This window comes from Poecilia mexicana, unplaced genomic scaffold, assembly GCF_051168715.1.
Source record: "Poecilia mexicana isolate PSO_F unplaced genomic scaffold, ASM5116871v1 scaffold_11, whole genome shotgun sequence".
Classification (NCBI taxonomy): domain Eukaryota; kingdom Metazoa; phylum Chordata; class Actinopteri; order Cyprinodontiformes; family Poeciliidae; genus Poecilia; species Poecilia mexicana.
Genome location: NW_028263380.1, coordinates 23795218 through 23812343, shown reverse-complemented (window position 1 = coordinate 23812343; position 17126 = coordinate 23795218). Strand labels below are relative to the sequence as shown.

Sequence of the window (17126 nt, the reverse complement as noted above, 5' to 3'; positions counted from 1 at the left end):
TGAAACATGAATGTGAAATAACTTCCAAATGCCAGGTCAGAGCTGCATCAGACTTTCTATGTCTCATTATAGACCAGACCTCATCACAGTTAGGTGGTCGATTGATGACATCACCTTAGCCACGCCCACTTCCGACAGGAAGTCACCTGTTTTTTCTACTGTATGTCTGACTTTTACTCTCTAAGTCATATGGGTTTCATGCTTTGCAGACTGACATAAAATGACATGAAGATGAACTCTGTAAATGCCTACTGACCCGTGGAGGCGTGGCCAGATGGCAGTCCCTCGCCATATGCAAACGATCATCTCTTATTCACACACGCATCATCCCATTTGCTCCAGACTTTTTATGAGTGACACTTGTGAACCTCTAAGGAGCCCAATAGAGTTTAATTGCAATTTGACTCCACTGCGCACCCAGGTTAATCAAACACCTGTGTCTCCTTGCGATATCAGCTGATCTACACCAGATTTTTGTGCATTGTCTGGGAGCAATGTCGAACATGACAGGTGACTATCTTCAGGGCGGGTTTGGCAGCTCCTTGAGAGCAAGGCGGTGGCTGGGGGTAGGCGGTGGCTGGGGTGACATGGTGCTGAGGGGAGGCAGTGGCTGGGGGGAGGTGGTGATGAGGGGAGGCGGTGGCTGGGGGGAGGTGGTGCTGGAACATACGCGGTGGCTATAGGCTTGAGCGGCGCTTGGCTGCGAGGGCCGCTTGAGGCTCCGCGGAGCTTTAATTTTTTTTATTCTCCCAAATGAATTGGCTTTTTGGGGGCTTTCTCATATTCAAAAACTCACCAAACTTGGCGGGGGCATAGAGCCCGTGTAAAATTTACGTATTTTAAGGTCCCCAGAAAAATCGCACAAGAAACGGCTCAAGGGCGCCACCTAGCAACTTTCAAAAGACCCTTTCCTATTCACTTACTTTATCGTAGAGACTTGAAACTTGGTACACTTGTAGAGCTCCCCAAGACACTCTGAATTTACAATTAATGTCATAGTGCAAGTATCACAGATTGTCGGCCATTTTGGATTGAAGTTCCGATTTTGACCCGATTTTGGCCGTTTACAGGGTTCGCATTTGAGCGAACTTGTCCTAGGGATTTCGATCGATCGGCTTGAAACTCGGTCAGATCGTTCAAAAGGCATGGCCGATCCAAAGTTATCGTAGGTTTGCGTTTTCGAGCTTGCTGAAGGGGTCTTTCCGGGGGTCAAAGGTCACCGATTCGCCATGAAACATCAAACTGTTATAACTCTTTGAAAAAAACTCATAGAAGCACCAAACTTTCAGTGATTGATCATCATGGGATGCTCTACAATACCCAACGGTCAAATGATGACGTCACTTAGGCCACGCCCCCTGAGAACAGGAAGTGTCATTTTTTACGCTGAACGGTCGCTATCTGACCCCTTTGACCTAATCGAGGTGAAACTGTGTCCACAGACAGAAAACATGTTGGTGTGTTGAGGATTCCAAGCCAAGCTCATTTGAATCCAGCAGGTGGGCGTGGCGGCGTGGCGAAGTGACCCTAAACGCCGTGTCCTTACGTTTGGCTGTGGATTCCACAATTTTGAGGCCAGCTGCACCAAACTTGACATGAGTGATCCTGGTAGGGTCCCCTACCATCCTATGTTGTCATAGTCTGACGTCATCTAAGCCCCGCCCCCTCAGAACAGGAAGTGCTTTTTTTTCCATGGAAAGCTGCCTTTCTGGCTCACTGCACCTAATCAACATGATTCTGTGTTGGATGACAGATAACATGTTAGTCTCACTTGCTTTAAAGCGCCAAGAGTCTTCTGTAGAGGGCGTGGCCGTGGGACCGCGGCGAAGCAGAGGTAACGCCGCCGCCATACGTTTGGCTCTAGATTCCACATCGTTCAGCCCAGCTGCACCAAACTCACTAGGATGCATCCTTATCCATCCCCGAACAGGAATCCATAACAGTCGTTGATGGGCGTGGCCTAATTTCTCTACAGCGCCCCCTAGAAATTTTAAAATGATCAGCCCCAAGCCATGCTTTAACCTAGAATTATGAAACTTGGTACACATGTGTATCATGTCAGGACCTACAAAAAAGTCTCTTGGAGCCATGGTGCAAACCCAACAGGAAGTCGGCCATTTTGGATCAAAATCAGCCATTTCCTCTTTTTCATAGACATCGCATCTGATCTATCTCCTCCTACAGCTTTTGAGATAGAGACTTCAAACTCAGTCAGCAGAGAGTTGAGACATTAAAGGTCAGAAGTTATCACAGGAATTTTGGTATGTCAAAGCATGTGGGCGTGGCTAAGTCCCAAACTTTGACTATTCGCCATGAAACATGAAGATGCAATAACTTCCACATAGAAGGTCACAGCTGCATCAGACTTCCTATATCTGACTACAGACCACCCCTCATCACATTGAGATGGTCAGTTGATGACATCACCTTAACCCCGCCCACTTCCGACAGGAAGTCACCTGTTTTTTCTACTGTATGTCTTACTTTTTCTCTCTAATTCTTATGGGTTTCATCCTGTCCTGACTGACATGAAATTAAATGATGATGAACTCTCCCATGATGAACTCTACTGACCCGTGGGGGCGTGGCTAAGTCCCAAACTTTGACTATACACCATGAAACATGAATGTGAAATAACTTCCAAATGCCAGGTCACAGCTGCATCAGACTTTCTGTGTCTCATTATAGATCAGCAATCATCACAGTTAGGTGGTCGATTGATGACGTCACCTTAGCCCCGCCCACTTCCGACAGGAAGTCACCTGTTTTTTCTACTGTATGTCTTACTTTTTCTCTCTAATTCTTATGGGTTTCATCCTGTGCTGACTGACATGAAATTAAATGATGATGAACTCTGCCGTGATGAACTCTACTGACCCGTGGGGGCGTGGCAAAATGGCTGTCCCTCGTAATATGCATACGTTCGTCTCGTATTCACAAACGCATCATCCGATTTGCACCAGACATTGTATGAGTGACACTTGTGAACCTCTAAGGAGCCCAATAGAGTTTAATTGTGATTTGACTCCACTGCGCCCCCTAGGTTAATCAAACAGCTGTATCTCCTCTCTACATGGCCCGATGTGCTCCAGATTTTTGGTTCATCGCCAGGGAGCTCTGCCAAAGGCATCAAAGCAGATCGCGTGGAGCACGGCGCGCGAGCGTCGGCGGTGGCTGGCGTGAGGCGGTGCTGGAACATCCGCGGTGGCTATAGGCTCGAGCGGCGATGGCTGCGAGGGCCGCTTGAGGCTCCGCGGAGCTTTAATTTAATTTCTTTTTTTGCCCAAATACTTATTCTTCTAAATAAAATGAATTTTCAGCTTAAAAGGTTTTATGTCCCTTATTGATTCCAACTTCAGAATCCAATATGGCTGACTCATTCATGAAACAAGATAATAAATGTCATTAAATTTGTTCTTTTCTGATTTTGAGTCCTATAAACAGACTTTTACAATTTCTACTATTTAATTTTTTCTGTGATTTAAAGAATGTGAAGAAAAAGACTGTTGTCTTTCTGTTGCCAAATGCTACAAAATCATATTTCTGTTGCAAGTGGAACAGAATGAACTGGAATGTGACTTTATTCCATTTGATGTCATTTTAACTTCCGGGACGATTATCAAGCAGCTTGTAATTTTATGGAATAAATCCAAAAAATTTTTTCAGTTTTCTTCATGATTTTGCAATTACTTTTTATTGGGATTATAGGAAATCAAGTTACCACATTCCATGCCTAAAGGGTCTGTGTGATGTTAAAACTATCCTTTATCTGAATATGTTTTACTCATTGTTTTTATGCTAAAACTTAAAGTGAACTTTAAATTATCTGTGGGACATTTTCTGACACTTTTTTAAAGGTTTTATAAGAAATGTTTTAAATCCCTCCTGCTGCTTTTCGGTTATTCTCGCCTCATCAAACTCGCAATAAAGGTCTTCAAAAGCCACGCTACTGAGGATTTAAAGCTTATCTTTGCATTAAAGATAAAAAGCCTTGTGATTAAAGGGGTGCTGAGGTTGAAGTCGGTCTTTATAGAGGCATAGTCACTTTACGGTGCTCAACTTTAACAGCTCTTTTGTTGCAAAGGAATCTTGTTTTATTCCTCCTACAGCACAAACACTTTGAAGCAAACTCTTGAGGAGAGGAGAGTATACCTCAGTGGAACAGCAGATAGAAGGCATTTCATTTAATGTAACGAAAACTGAGTTATTTCAAATGGATGTTTGCTACAACAGCTTTAAGAATGGGAGACCTGGGCAAAGACTTTCACCATAAGTAAGATTTGAACAGAAGGACTTGATGTTCTTTAGGTAATTCAACCAGAATGTAAGAATTTTTGCAGTCCAGATTGAAAGTGTCAAACTCCTTTTAGCTGTTGGCTAAAATGAGATGTTAAATAGCAGCAGAGCAGCTCTGAGATGTGCTTGACAATATTTGTAGCGACAGATGGTACAAGAGACAACTCTGCAGACGTAAGAGTCACTTTTGCTTCTCCTATACATCTTAGCTGACATCCTGTCAAGCTGTACCTTATCCTGGCAGCAGGCAGTACCGTGGAGGTGATTTAATCCCAAATAATAGCTTCCTGTCAAGGAAACTATGCAGGAGTAGTGTCTTTATGTTTCAGTGCATGCTTTTGTTTCCTTTTAAAACAAAAAGTCAGTACTTTGATTCTCATTTTTCTATATGAAGGTCTGTTGCTGATTGTAGCCAAATGGCTGAAGCTTCCTTACTGCAGTAGATGGACTGCATTTAGTATGAATATATTCCAAATGGATTTCAGACAAGCATCTGCATACAATCCTAATATTTTAATCTTCATTGTTCAATCACATGTTTTTGATTTGGTTGACTTTAGATTATGATGATTTTTAGATACCACTATTCACAAACAGATATAGGATGTGTGTCAAAACTTTCAGCTTGTCTATATGGCAACAGCCTGTCATTGGTGCATTTTTTTAGTATGCTAAAAGTAAGATAATCAACTAAATAATGTACTTGCTTTGTTGTATTCTTTGCAAAATACTCATGTTATGAATTCAGATGATGAAGAATGACTTGTAAAATACAACACAAATTTCTGAGCTGAAATAATGCCTCTAGGCACATCAATCCCTAGAAGCACGTATTAACAGTTTTTGTCTCATTACTGGACTTTGAGCGGTGTGTGTCATTTGGATCAGACTCCTGTTGGAGACAGAAATCACTGCAGCCAGCAGGATGACATCACCTCCGTATATCACTGCAGGACAGCTCTCTCTGACGTTTTTTTTTGGTCTGACCGTTCATCTGATAAATAGATTACTGCAACTTTTTGGCTCTCATGCTTGTTGGGCAAAAATCCTCATTGTTGCACCTTTTATGTGCATGAGTGTTAACCTAACAGATGCTATCTTAGCATGGTGGACTGCTGACTGGACACATGATGTCATACTAATGTTGGAGAGCCAGCATGGAGAGGATCATGCTATCATACCAAACCGTTCAGCACAATTTGTCATGCATTTTAGCCCCTGGAATCTATATTGCATTCACAATCTATTTTTTTTTAAATGTTGCAGGAAAATAAGTAGGTATTACGTACACCGGACTGCAGTGAATAATGTAGGGTATTTATAACAAATAAATAAACAGTAAATATCAAATATAAATGTTTTTTCTTGCATGTTCTCATTTTAAAAACAGTGATGCTGTTAATCTACAAGTGAGCAGCCATGAAAGACTTTTGTAAAGCCATGCAATTAAACAAAAAACGTGTAAAATATTCTAAAACCAAGAACAAATAGTCTCATGAATCCTTCAAACTGTTTGAAAAAGAGAAAACTTTATTAATTGGGTGGTTTGCTGCAGACTGTGTGGTGATTATCCAAGCGATCGAGCATGTTTTTTTTTTTGTTTGTTTCCTTTTTCAATGTTTTCAGTTTGCACATGATTTTCTCAGGTCTAATTTCCTGTGGGATACAACAACCAAGAGCTTAGTACTGAACGCATTAGGCTACAACACTGCCATCTAATGGTCAAGATGAAATATTGCAACTTTATTTTCTCTGAAACTATTTAAATCCTAAAATTTAGCACAACGGAAAGGAATAACATAAAATTAGCAATTAAATACATTAAAAACATTTAATTATGATATGGTAATTGGAGACTTCTTTTTATACATTTGAATCTTTATTAAAATGTATTTATATCTTTGATTTGGTCTATGCTCAGTATGGATCAGTAATTGAGGAAAACAAAATTTACTTAAATGCTGTTCTTTATTTTTATTACTTTCTATAAGCGCTGTGGGTTCTGTTGTCTTTCTAACAGAGCGTGGTATAGGGGCTTTTCTGGTGATTTCTTCCTTCCTTTGCGTATTATGCCAGGTTTCCCTGCGGCAGGCTTTCCAGGTCTGCTGCAGTGAATCTGTTGACAGAAGAGGTTCTGACACACTCCTAATGAGGCTTCATTGTCTTTGTTTTAATGTGTGTTTGTGTAAGCAATGGGAGTCCATATTTGCGTATATGTGTGCCTTTTGCACTGACATTTCTTTAAACCACAAACAGACATGCAGGTCTCTCAGTGTGTGCGAGACTCTGTTCTCTTTTTATCTCTTTGCTACAGCTCTGCCACTTGTTAAGGTTTTCTCAGCCTATTTGCAGCACCGTCAGGACACATAATCATTAGGCTTTCCAGGCTTTTTTTTTTCCAGAGAGCACAAACAAATACTAGTAAAAAACAAAATCCTATTCAGATGAGAATAGCATTGCAGAAAAACAGAAGATCTAATTGGCTGGTTAAATCAGGCATTTTCTACATTGTTATGTCTAGAATGTCTGACCATTTTCTTCTTTGTTTTTTTTTTTTTGGCTATGAGGCGATTTAAATCCCTTATCTCAAACACTGACCATTCAAATGATCAAATCATTTAAGTTCAACTTGTACTATTAAAATTAAACTCTTTCTTTAATAGTATTACAGAAAATGTTTATGTTATGGAATGCATGCAAGATTTGGTATGTTACTGGGAAGCACTTTCATCTTTCAAATATTAAAAACAATAAACAAACAATGAATAAACTTTAAAGGATGACAGAAGAAAGGTTGTTTCAGTTGGTCTGAAGTCAAAAAGAAATTATTATACGGAAAAAAGATTCCATCCAAAATATAAATGAAATAAAATAACTCTAATTTCAGAATTCTGACTTTTTTCTCAAAATTATACAGGAAAAAAAATAGCAGAATTCTGACTTTTGATCTCAGAAGATTAAAGTCAGAATTCTGAGATTGAATCAGTGCCAGAAAAAGATATACATTCTCAAAACATTGTCTCTGTCTTTATTCTGGTGTTTGTCAAGTTGATATAAAATGTGTCTTGTTATAAAGTGTACCATGATATGTGGTTCCAGTTGTATGTGTCTGTTGGTTTTTGTTTCCTCAGGTCTCAGTCTGGTGGTGGGTTTGGTTTTATACATTTCCAGTATTAATGACGAAGTGATGAACCGACCCAGAGAGCCAGAGCAGTTTTTTCACTACCACTACGGCTGGTCCTTTGCCTTCGCTGCCTCCTCCTTCCTGCTTAAAGAGGTAATTCAAGAAACACTCACACATATTTCAATCGCATACAGTTGCAAAGTTACTTAGTTGCTGATCCTGCATGTAGATAAACACATGGCAGAAGCATTTAGGAGCTGTGTTACTATTTTGTCTGCAAACGCTGCAGCTGCAGCTGCAGCACACACACGTGGCTGGAAAATCCAACTAAACACATTAGACCCTTTTAGCCAGTTAAGTTACTCAAATATATGCTGATGCTTAGGATTTATAGAGTCAGTATGCATAGATCAGACACACACACACACACACACATAGATTGCATAGGATCTGGCTGTTCAACAAAAACCAGTTCAGATTAACACACTCATTTAAGACGACACACACACACACATAAATGCACACACAGTCACCAGACGTATTCAGCCAAACACACATTTAGAAGTGCCTGCGTAGGAGCTCGTCATTCCGCTCACATCAATATTCATAAATGTTAATAGCTGGAATACTTGAGGCCAGCAGCTCTGTTGCAGCAGCACTTTGCATCAGAAAATTCCTCGCTGGCGGAGGCGGGGGGATCTCTGCTACACTCACTCTTTCATCCTTCAATCTTCTCATTTTTAGATCTTTCCTCCTCCTCCTTCTCCATCATCTCTTTTTCATCTTGCCTGTCGGCCTTTCTTTTCAGTCTGGTCTTGTCTTTGGATGTCCTTTACTTTTATCTTGTTTCTTCTGTCTTCTTTAATCTTCATTGTTTTAATCTTCTTTTGTCTCAACCCTGTTCTCTTTTTCTTCTCTTTCCTCCTCTTTTCCCCACCTTATCCTCTTTCCTTCAGTGCTTTTGCTGCATCCCCTTTATGTCACTGTGACATCTTTTTTTAAATTTGTTATTTCACATTAGTTCCTTTTGTCCTTTTCTTCCACCAAATGTCATTGTTTCTACATTACCACTTCTTCCCATTTTCCAACCCAAGTCTTTTCTCTAAGGCATTTTTCAATATTTATTTCTACCCTTTTGCGTAATTTTCACATTTTTTTGATTTTGTTTCAAGAAAAAGTGACATTTTTTTGAAGCTTTCAATCTTTTTAATAATTCCCTGTTGTCATTTAATCTTTTGTATTTATTTTCTTTTCTTTACCCATTTCATTTAATCATCCACATTTCCTTTATCTTTGTTATTTTTCATCTTTTTTGTACTTATTTCTGTAGAGTTCCTAAGCAGTTTTTCACACACAAGCTTTATCTCTAACACATACTCTCTCACTTTAATCAGCATTCAAGTTTGTACATGTTTTTTGTAGTCATGATGTTGTGGATGAATAGTGAATGAGCTGAGGAAGCTCAGTGAAAGCCCAAGTGAAAACATGAATACATTTTGGGGTAATTGCTCATTCCACCCTGCAGCTCTGAGGCCTTTTTGTCAACTCTTTGCAAAATTATGACTGATTTATTCATCTTTTCCTCTCCTGATGGCTGTTTGAAATCTTGCAATTTACGAATAAGGATGCTGTAGGTTCTGTTAGTTCAAAAATTACCTGAGTATTATTTCTCATTTTCTTCTACCTGTGGCAATACAGATGCTATTATGAAATAAAAGGTAGAGTCCGCTTTTTCCTTTTGTCAATTTCGGTTTTCCGAAACAATTTCCTGACAGCCTAAAATCCCTATGGACTCAGCGAAGATAGTCCTGTTATTGGACTATTAATACATGATTGTGATTGGACTCCTGCTGGAGAATGCTAAACGGAAAGCCAATTTTATATGAAAGACTCAATTTGCAGATGTAATAAATACGTGTTCTGGTTTCTGGGCTAACATTTTGTAGCCTCCCTGATTATCATCTTCAACTTTCAATAACTTCAATAAGAGAATCTTGATGGAACATTTTACCAAAACCATAAAGCGTAATTTTATACTTTATGCTTTTTAGTTTAGTTAGATAAGTTGCTGCTAAGATTTGTTTTATTTTTGTTGCAAAGAAGCAAAAAATAATACCGTGTTTCCCCGATAGTAAGACACCCCCGATTGTAATATAAGCCGACCCCCCTAATATAACCTGACAATACTGTTCAGGTTGTTAATAAATGTTAATTTTATGGTTAAAACAAAAAATTCGACAATTTTTTTCCAATATAAGACATACCCCGAAAGTAAGACATAGTGGGGCTTTTGGGGATAAAAAGAAAGTAAGACACTGTCTTACTTTCGGGGAAACACGGTATCAAACAATGGTATGCAGGAAACGACACATTATGTCCCAACAGAATGGATGTAGAAGGTGTAACATTAAACAACACAGTTTGGCTATTAAAAGCTTCTATAAACAGTTAAATTCCAGTTGGTTTTTTGAAGGGATTCATCGGTTTTAGATCACATTTGTTTTATTGTTTGTACTCTATAGTATATGAACTGCACTTATGCAGCACTTTTCTAGTCTTTGAACCACTCATGCTCATTTTAGACTTATTCAAACTAATAAAATTTACTTCTCAATCCAGAATATCGCTACACAACTTGATGTTCTGTGGCTAACTAAATGTCAACATGTGGTGGGGGAAAGCTTGAATCTAACTTTCCAATTGCCAGCTGACTGCTCTTCCTCTCTTGGGCCAGAGCAGTTCCTGTCAACAACTGAATCACGAGTTGAAATTCAATGGGAACACAAATAAATAGGACCTAAATGTTGGATTTATATATTTTCCTTAACTGGAGCCTTATCCTTTCTTGTGCAAACTGAAATACCCCGAGTGGGCCCATTTAAATTTGAAGATTAATATATTCTAAAAGTATCTGGGGTTTTGAACTATGCTTCTCCATTTAGGTTTCTCTACGTTCAAATAGCAAACGATTATTTAGATTTAAATGACCAAACCAGTTTTACATCAAACGCTGCAGTTAGAAGGCTACCTGTGATATGTCTGTCTGAAATGTCAATTTCGGGGGTGGGGAAATAGGCAGCATTTATAGTTAATTTAAAAGAAAATGACTACCTGCCCCTCTTCGTCTACATCCACTGAAGATAAAATAAACCTATTTATGTAACTCCATCTGTCTCCTTCTCAGGGTGCAGGAGTGATGTCTGTCTACCTCTTTATGAAGCGTTATGCAGAGGAGGAGCTCTACCGCCCCCATCCAGCACTCTACCGCCCCCGTATGTCTGACTGCAGCGACTACAGTGGCCAGTTCCTTCATCCAGACTCCTGGGCTCCACCACAGCGGGGCCGAAGTCCCTCTGATGTCTCCTCTGACATCTCCATCCAGCTCAACCAGACCCCGCCGCCTCAGCAAACCCTAAAGGGCGGCAGTAGCTCCCAGGCAACGCCTTCTTCTTCTGGGCCTTCATCAGCTGCCAGCTACCAGCTCCATCCTGCGTCTTCCTCCTCCACATCCTCCTCATATCCACACCCCCTTCACCCAGGTGCCACCTCTACCCTGACTAGGGTGCCACATGCTCTCGCCCACTCGCAATCACATCCCCATTCGAGCGGGCCCCCACCTCAGTCCCTGCCGATGGTAGCACCTCCCTCTGCCGTGCCTCCTCCTCACTACCACACACACACACGAATGAGTGCCTCACCATGCTAGGCTGGGTGAGCATGGAGTGGGGTGGGGGTGGGATACAGCTGGGGTTGATACACCAGGTGGGGGGGGTGCCTATGTTATAGCTCCTAAGGCACTCACCAGATGCACACAAACGCTAATCCTGCTCCCTTAAAGTGTGTGGGAGGAGGGATACAGCAGAGCAACTGAACGAAGGAGGTTCAAGGAGCAGAAAAGAAAAAGGGGAGAGGAGGGAAAAAAAAGGAGGGAAGGGTGGAAGAAAAGCAGGTGGGCGAAAGGATGAGTCACTGTAATGCTGAGCCCGAGATGAAGACAGACGCTTAACAAAACTTTAACACGCTGGGAGGGGAACACGCGATGGGAGGAGTGAGGAATATGATGATTAGTAGCAACAAGACACTCATGGGGTTTTCTGATGAATACATTCATCATCATGAACTTGATACAAAGGCAACAGCATGAAGCGGCAAACAACTTAGGAAAGAAAAAAATTGACAACGCTGTGTACTGTGGAAACAACAACTGATCAACATAAAATGTATAATTTAAGCATTTTATTATTTGATTAACCAGATATTTTTCCTTATTTGAAAAATGTAATCTTTTCATGAGCATGGTGGGATAGTTTTCTGACTTGTATATTTCATAATAAATGCTGGTGAATATTGTTTAACATTTTCATCCCTGATATTGATCTCAGTTATTTGGGACTCAATCATTCATCAGCCCTGAACATTTGAACAGTATTTCATATTCAAAACTCATTAGTTTTAAATAAATAACCCATTTTATCAACCTTTATTTTTCAGTAACTAAAAAATAAATGTTTTAGTTACCGAAACATTTATAATAACTCAGTCAGAACAGATTCAACGGCCTGATTACATTAGACCTACAACATGAGTTTCTTCTTGGTTACTTTAGACACCCTTGATCAGAGCCATGATTATCTGAAATATGATCAATATTTCCCTAACTTTTTTAATAAAAATGTTTGTTGTGAAAGATAAAAAAATAAAACTCATTTGAAAATATGAGGAGAGGTTTTTTTTTTTTTTCTTGTTTTTCTAAATTTTGACAAGACTGCTTTCCCAGCATCTTGATAACGTAAAAGAAGAGAAAGTAAACATGATCCGCATTGCTTTCACCTTTTGCCTTTGTATCATGACCTACCAATACAGCTCATTATTTAGGGGTTAACTGTATATGCATAGAGAGTTTTATGCCTGATAGTTTCTTGTATAGATTCTTCTTCTAAATTTTTGCCAAAACAAGAAAATCTAATCCCAATCAAAACTTGTTGGGTGGTAGCATTAATGGACATTTTTTTCTACTTAAAGAAAAAAAAAACTTTGGGAATGAATGTGCTGCAATTTCTGGAATGACACTAAATATGTAGCTCAGAGACTTTCTATGGATCTGGATAGTTGGGGAACCTCTGTGGAGTCGAAGGTTTCAGTGATTTGCATGAAATGTGGAAATCACTAATGGTAAAATCGAGTTAAAGGACATTTAACAATCATGACCCAACACAAACAGTTAAGCTAACTGTTTTAAGGACATATTATGATCAATTGCATTTGAATCCATTTGAGTGACATTGTACTTCTCAGATTGGTAGATTTCAACGGAATCTCACTCACTCAAGTTTGATAAGAAGCATAAAGTTTATAGAAGAAATGAATAGAATTACTGAAAGTGCACTTTGAGTAACTCAAATTTGTTGGGGAGCAAGCTGGAAACTTGTGTTTATTTCTTGTGGTGTTGTTTTACTAATGTGACAACTACTATAGTCATAAGTTCAATGCTGAAAAGCGACTCAAAAACAGTGAAAACAAAGTTTTGCTGGTTAAAGAAGTGCAAATATATATTACTTTACAATTCAAATTCCACATTTTAATTTGTCTCTGACCTGAATTGATCTTGTTTCACAGTAACTGCAGTGATTGCTTGTTTTTGTAGCTGAGTAGCAATCATGCTTAAAATAAGCCATTGTTTTTAGCATTTTTAGATTTATGGGGAAAAACTGTATGCTTACAAGCTGTGATGCTATGATAAAAAAGAGAAACATGTAGCCAATGCAGTGTTAAGAATATTTTATGATTCTTTGTTATATAGCTATTAGATAAGAAATGATTTAGCTGCTGATAAGAAATTTTGAATATATTTTGCAGATGTATTTTTTATTTTGAACTGCTAAGAGTTGAGCATCCATGCTTATGAACACTCACATGCAATCATAGAACACATGCAGGCACACATGAGCTGACCATAAAGAAGCTGACCATAAAGATCTCTGCAAAAATCCAAACAAAGTGTTTCTTTAGAAATCACTGCAGCAGAGAAATGAAGCTTTAAAAGATATTTATTTTTATTTTAACTTCTTTTGTTAAAAGCTTTATTTTTTATTTTTTTCCGAAGCTGTGATTTGGTGTAAAAATTTACTCTGCATCGTAAGTATGCAATCAACCCAGGCTGAATTATGTAAGAGTTGGTGGACATCTTGAGTCAGTTATATTAGACTCAACTGATACCTATTGAAAATAATATTTATTTAAATGAGCTGCTTTATTGCATAACTTTATTTTTGTCATGCCTGAAAGTGTACCATTTGCAGTGTTTTGTTAACTTTGAACTCAATAAACTTTTGCCTGGCTCTAGACTTCCATTTGCCTATTTATTAATTATGCAGATTTTTAATAAACATGTTCAAATCAGAATAGTTGTGAAGCATCACTCTTGTGCTTAATTAAGAATTATTTATCCAGCGATAACATATGAAAAAAATTATGTTTTGCTTTTTATTGTAAGGCAAAAACAGCTGCTGAAAATGAAAAAAGTGTGTATTAATAAAATCCTCTTATTATATTTTTATTAGTCATTTTTATTATTTCTTGCGATGGTTTATGTGTTAGTGAATAAGAAAGATGGAAAATAACTTAAAAGTAAAATATAAAAAAACCTTCATTCATATAGTGTCAAGAGAAAAACAACTTTATTTCCAAGAGTCTCTTGGACCCAAAGGTATTGCCCACAAATTTGGGCCCTGTAGGAAAGAAGGGGTTAAAAATGATCAAGGTGCCACAAAAGGGTAACTTTGTGTTGTGAAAAAAAAAAAACATTTTTGATAAATTGTTGGAAAATATTTTTTTTTTCTTTCTACAGTTTAATAAATGATTCATAACGTCTTAGACATCTAAATCGAAGGAATAATCTAACAGGCTGCCATTCTCATTGTTTTATCTGACTCCAACATCCATTCAGCCATTTGCTCTGTCAAGCTAGCTGAGAATGTATCTTGTAATTAATCCAGTACTGACAAACATTTGACACGACTCTGTGGGCAACAAATGTAACAGAACAAAGAACATGTCAATAAAAACAGCATTTTTGATACCATCATTCAGAGCCCTAAAAATGATATGCACTATGGTGCATCATTGTTAAAGTGACTCAGTCATTGCAAAGCACATTTGCTTACAATTTTTTTTGATGATTTGTTTGCAGATTATTAAGTGATAATGAAACCCATTATTTTTTTCTGTGGTGTGTTTCACAATGCCAGATCTGAGTGCATCATTAGAACTGTGCTGTCTTATTCTCGTTTTGTACAAGGAAGACATAAACAGCAGAGAAGAATATTTTTTCTCAAAATATATACCATTTTTGCACATGGTGATGTATTTCAACATATATGCCTGGCTCCAGATTTCCTTTTGCCTATTTGTTAATGCCCATTTGATATATGTTGAAAATACAGGTTTGGAGTCCTTTGCAGTCTTTCATCTTTTCCATGACAACTTCCATTTGAACCAGGGTTTCAACTTTACTGAAGATCAGCTTGAGTCAGAACAATAGCTGATGATGGAAGATCTCAGTTGGTTCTGGTCTTAAATACTTTTCTGATAAAATTACTTATCGGTTTGTTTCGCATGTCTTCCTAGTACTGCTAAAAATCTCTGCTCCAGTTGTTCTTTTGAACAACTTTATCGTCATTACTATTATCACTGATAGATTTTAACTCACCTGACACTAATTATAAAGTTCGAAACTTCCTCTTAGAAGTTGAGGTCGCTTCTGACTGCGACTGATTTAATGCTGTCTGTGCCATTGAGCTCACAGCTGCACTTTTAATTTGAGCAGCAGGAACAGACTGTTCCCATCTGAGAAGGGAAGGTTGCAGGCATTTTGGGGGAGACAGATTTGGGCAGCTGGTCTGTCCTAATTTGTGCAAGTTATTTAAAACAAATTTAGCTGCAATGAGAACGGTGGATTTCAATAATTCAAGATGCCAGCACAGTACTATGAAGTAATCAGAAAGACAAACTTATGGGTGAGCAGGTTATGTTTATCCACACAGGGGTGTCAAACTCCAGTCCTCGAGGGCTGCTGTCCTGCAGTTTTTAGATGTACCACAGGTACAAAACACTGGAATGAAATGGCTTAATTACCTCCTCCTTGTGTAGGTAAGTTCACCAGAGTCCTGCTAATGACCTAATTATTCTATTCAGGTGTGGTGCAGCAGAGGCACATCTAAAAGTTGCAGGACAGCGGCCCTCGAGGACTGGAGTTTGACACCTGTGCACTACAGAGAAGATCTAAGGCTTGCCTAGAATCACCTTGCTGGGTTTGCCTTAACCATGGATTTCAAAAATAATCCATAGAACAAGATGTAGCTGAGGTGCTGTCAAACTGAGACGCTCAAACTATCAGCTGCACCCCAATAAATAATGCATCACACATCTTAAAACATCTTGGTTTTAAGAATCAAACAAGAATAGTGTTACATTTTATTTGGTTTTGGCATAGATAACACTAACAAAAAAAAAATTAAACAGTTAAATTTTACATTTAAGATTTTAAGGAACCGACAAGTTTGCTTTGTAAAAATATAAACAATAACATGTTTTATTCCTATATTGCTACAAGTTTAAATTGTATTTGTTCTCAAGGAAAGTTTGTTGATCTCAGGTAATGAAAAACTATTTTCCATGACTTCTTTTAGTCGTAGCCAATTAAACCTGACCCTCTCTGGCAATGCTGCCTGCATGGAAAAATAATAAGTTAAAGTTTTTGTTATGGGTCCTTGAGCACCTGCACACTTTGAACAATTGTTTTTCTGTTTTTCATACCTGCTGTAAAAACCTAATTTCCCACCCACAAGTTCTTGTTTTTTTTTTTTTTTTTACTGAATGAAAACAAAAAAGCCACATGTGAAAAGTATTTAACACTTTGAACCTAATAATTAGTTGTGCCCTCTGTGCACATTTGACAGGAGAAACTCCCATAAAGCGTTTGGAATAAACTGCAATGAGTCTTTGCACTAAGCCAGATTTTACAACCCAGGTCATGCATAAGCATTTTCTATAAATTCATGCATTTTAGTGTCAGTTTTAACTGTTAAATCACAAGAGAAATAAAAAATGGCCCCATCAATGTTTTGTTCAGATTAGTACAAACCTCCTTAAGAGAGTGGATGATTGCATCTTTAGTTCCAAATTAAGGGCCGTATACAAACTGCTCTGGGTCCAGCGAGACTGCTGCTTATTTACTTAAGTGGGTCTGTAACAAGTTCTCTGGGGCTTTCCTAATTTAGCTTGTTAAGGTAACTGGTAACGTAATTATTAAGGGCAAATTACACAAAAAATTAAAACAGAAATACTGTATATGGAAATATATCAGACATTTTGATTAAAGCAAAGTATGGAATTCAGTTTTCCTCAACAAATACATTCATATTTAATAATATATACATTCTGCTGAGGCTATTTTGCCAGAGAAAAAGTATCTTTTAAAATGACAACCTATGGGTAGGTTCTGAATAAACTTTTCATTAAACCCAAATGTCTGCAGTAAGGAATAAAAAGATTCCAGCCTGAGATTTGAACCCAAGACGTTCTTGCTATAAGGCAACAGTGCTACCAACTGCCCCACCATTTTACCCTTGATCTATAAAAATACTTGTGACAAAATGTGAAACGGTCAAAGAAGCATGATTGTCTTTGCAAGACACAAAATGTCAGC

General features: G+C 38.3%; 1 protein-coding gene across 2 annotated transcripts in view; it reads left to right on the top strand.

Annotated features, from left to right (window-relative positions):
- Positions 1-11431, top strand: part of LOC106919718 (voltage-dependent calcium channel gamma-7 subunit-like) — a 37611-nt gene extending 26180 nt beyond the window's left edge. For both annotated transcript variants that reach the window (XM_014990265.2, XM_088009917.1), the window contains 2 exons: positions 7428-7573; positions 10605-11431. In XM_014990265.2, the coding sequence (XP_014845751.1) occupies positions 7428-7573; positions 10605-11126 (668 nt within the window). In that variant the 3' untranslated portion in view covers positions 11127-11431. The remainder of the gene's footprint in view (positions 1-7427; positions 7574-10604) is intronic.
- The last annotated feature ends 5695 nt before the right edge of the window (positions 11432-17126 follow it).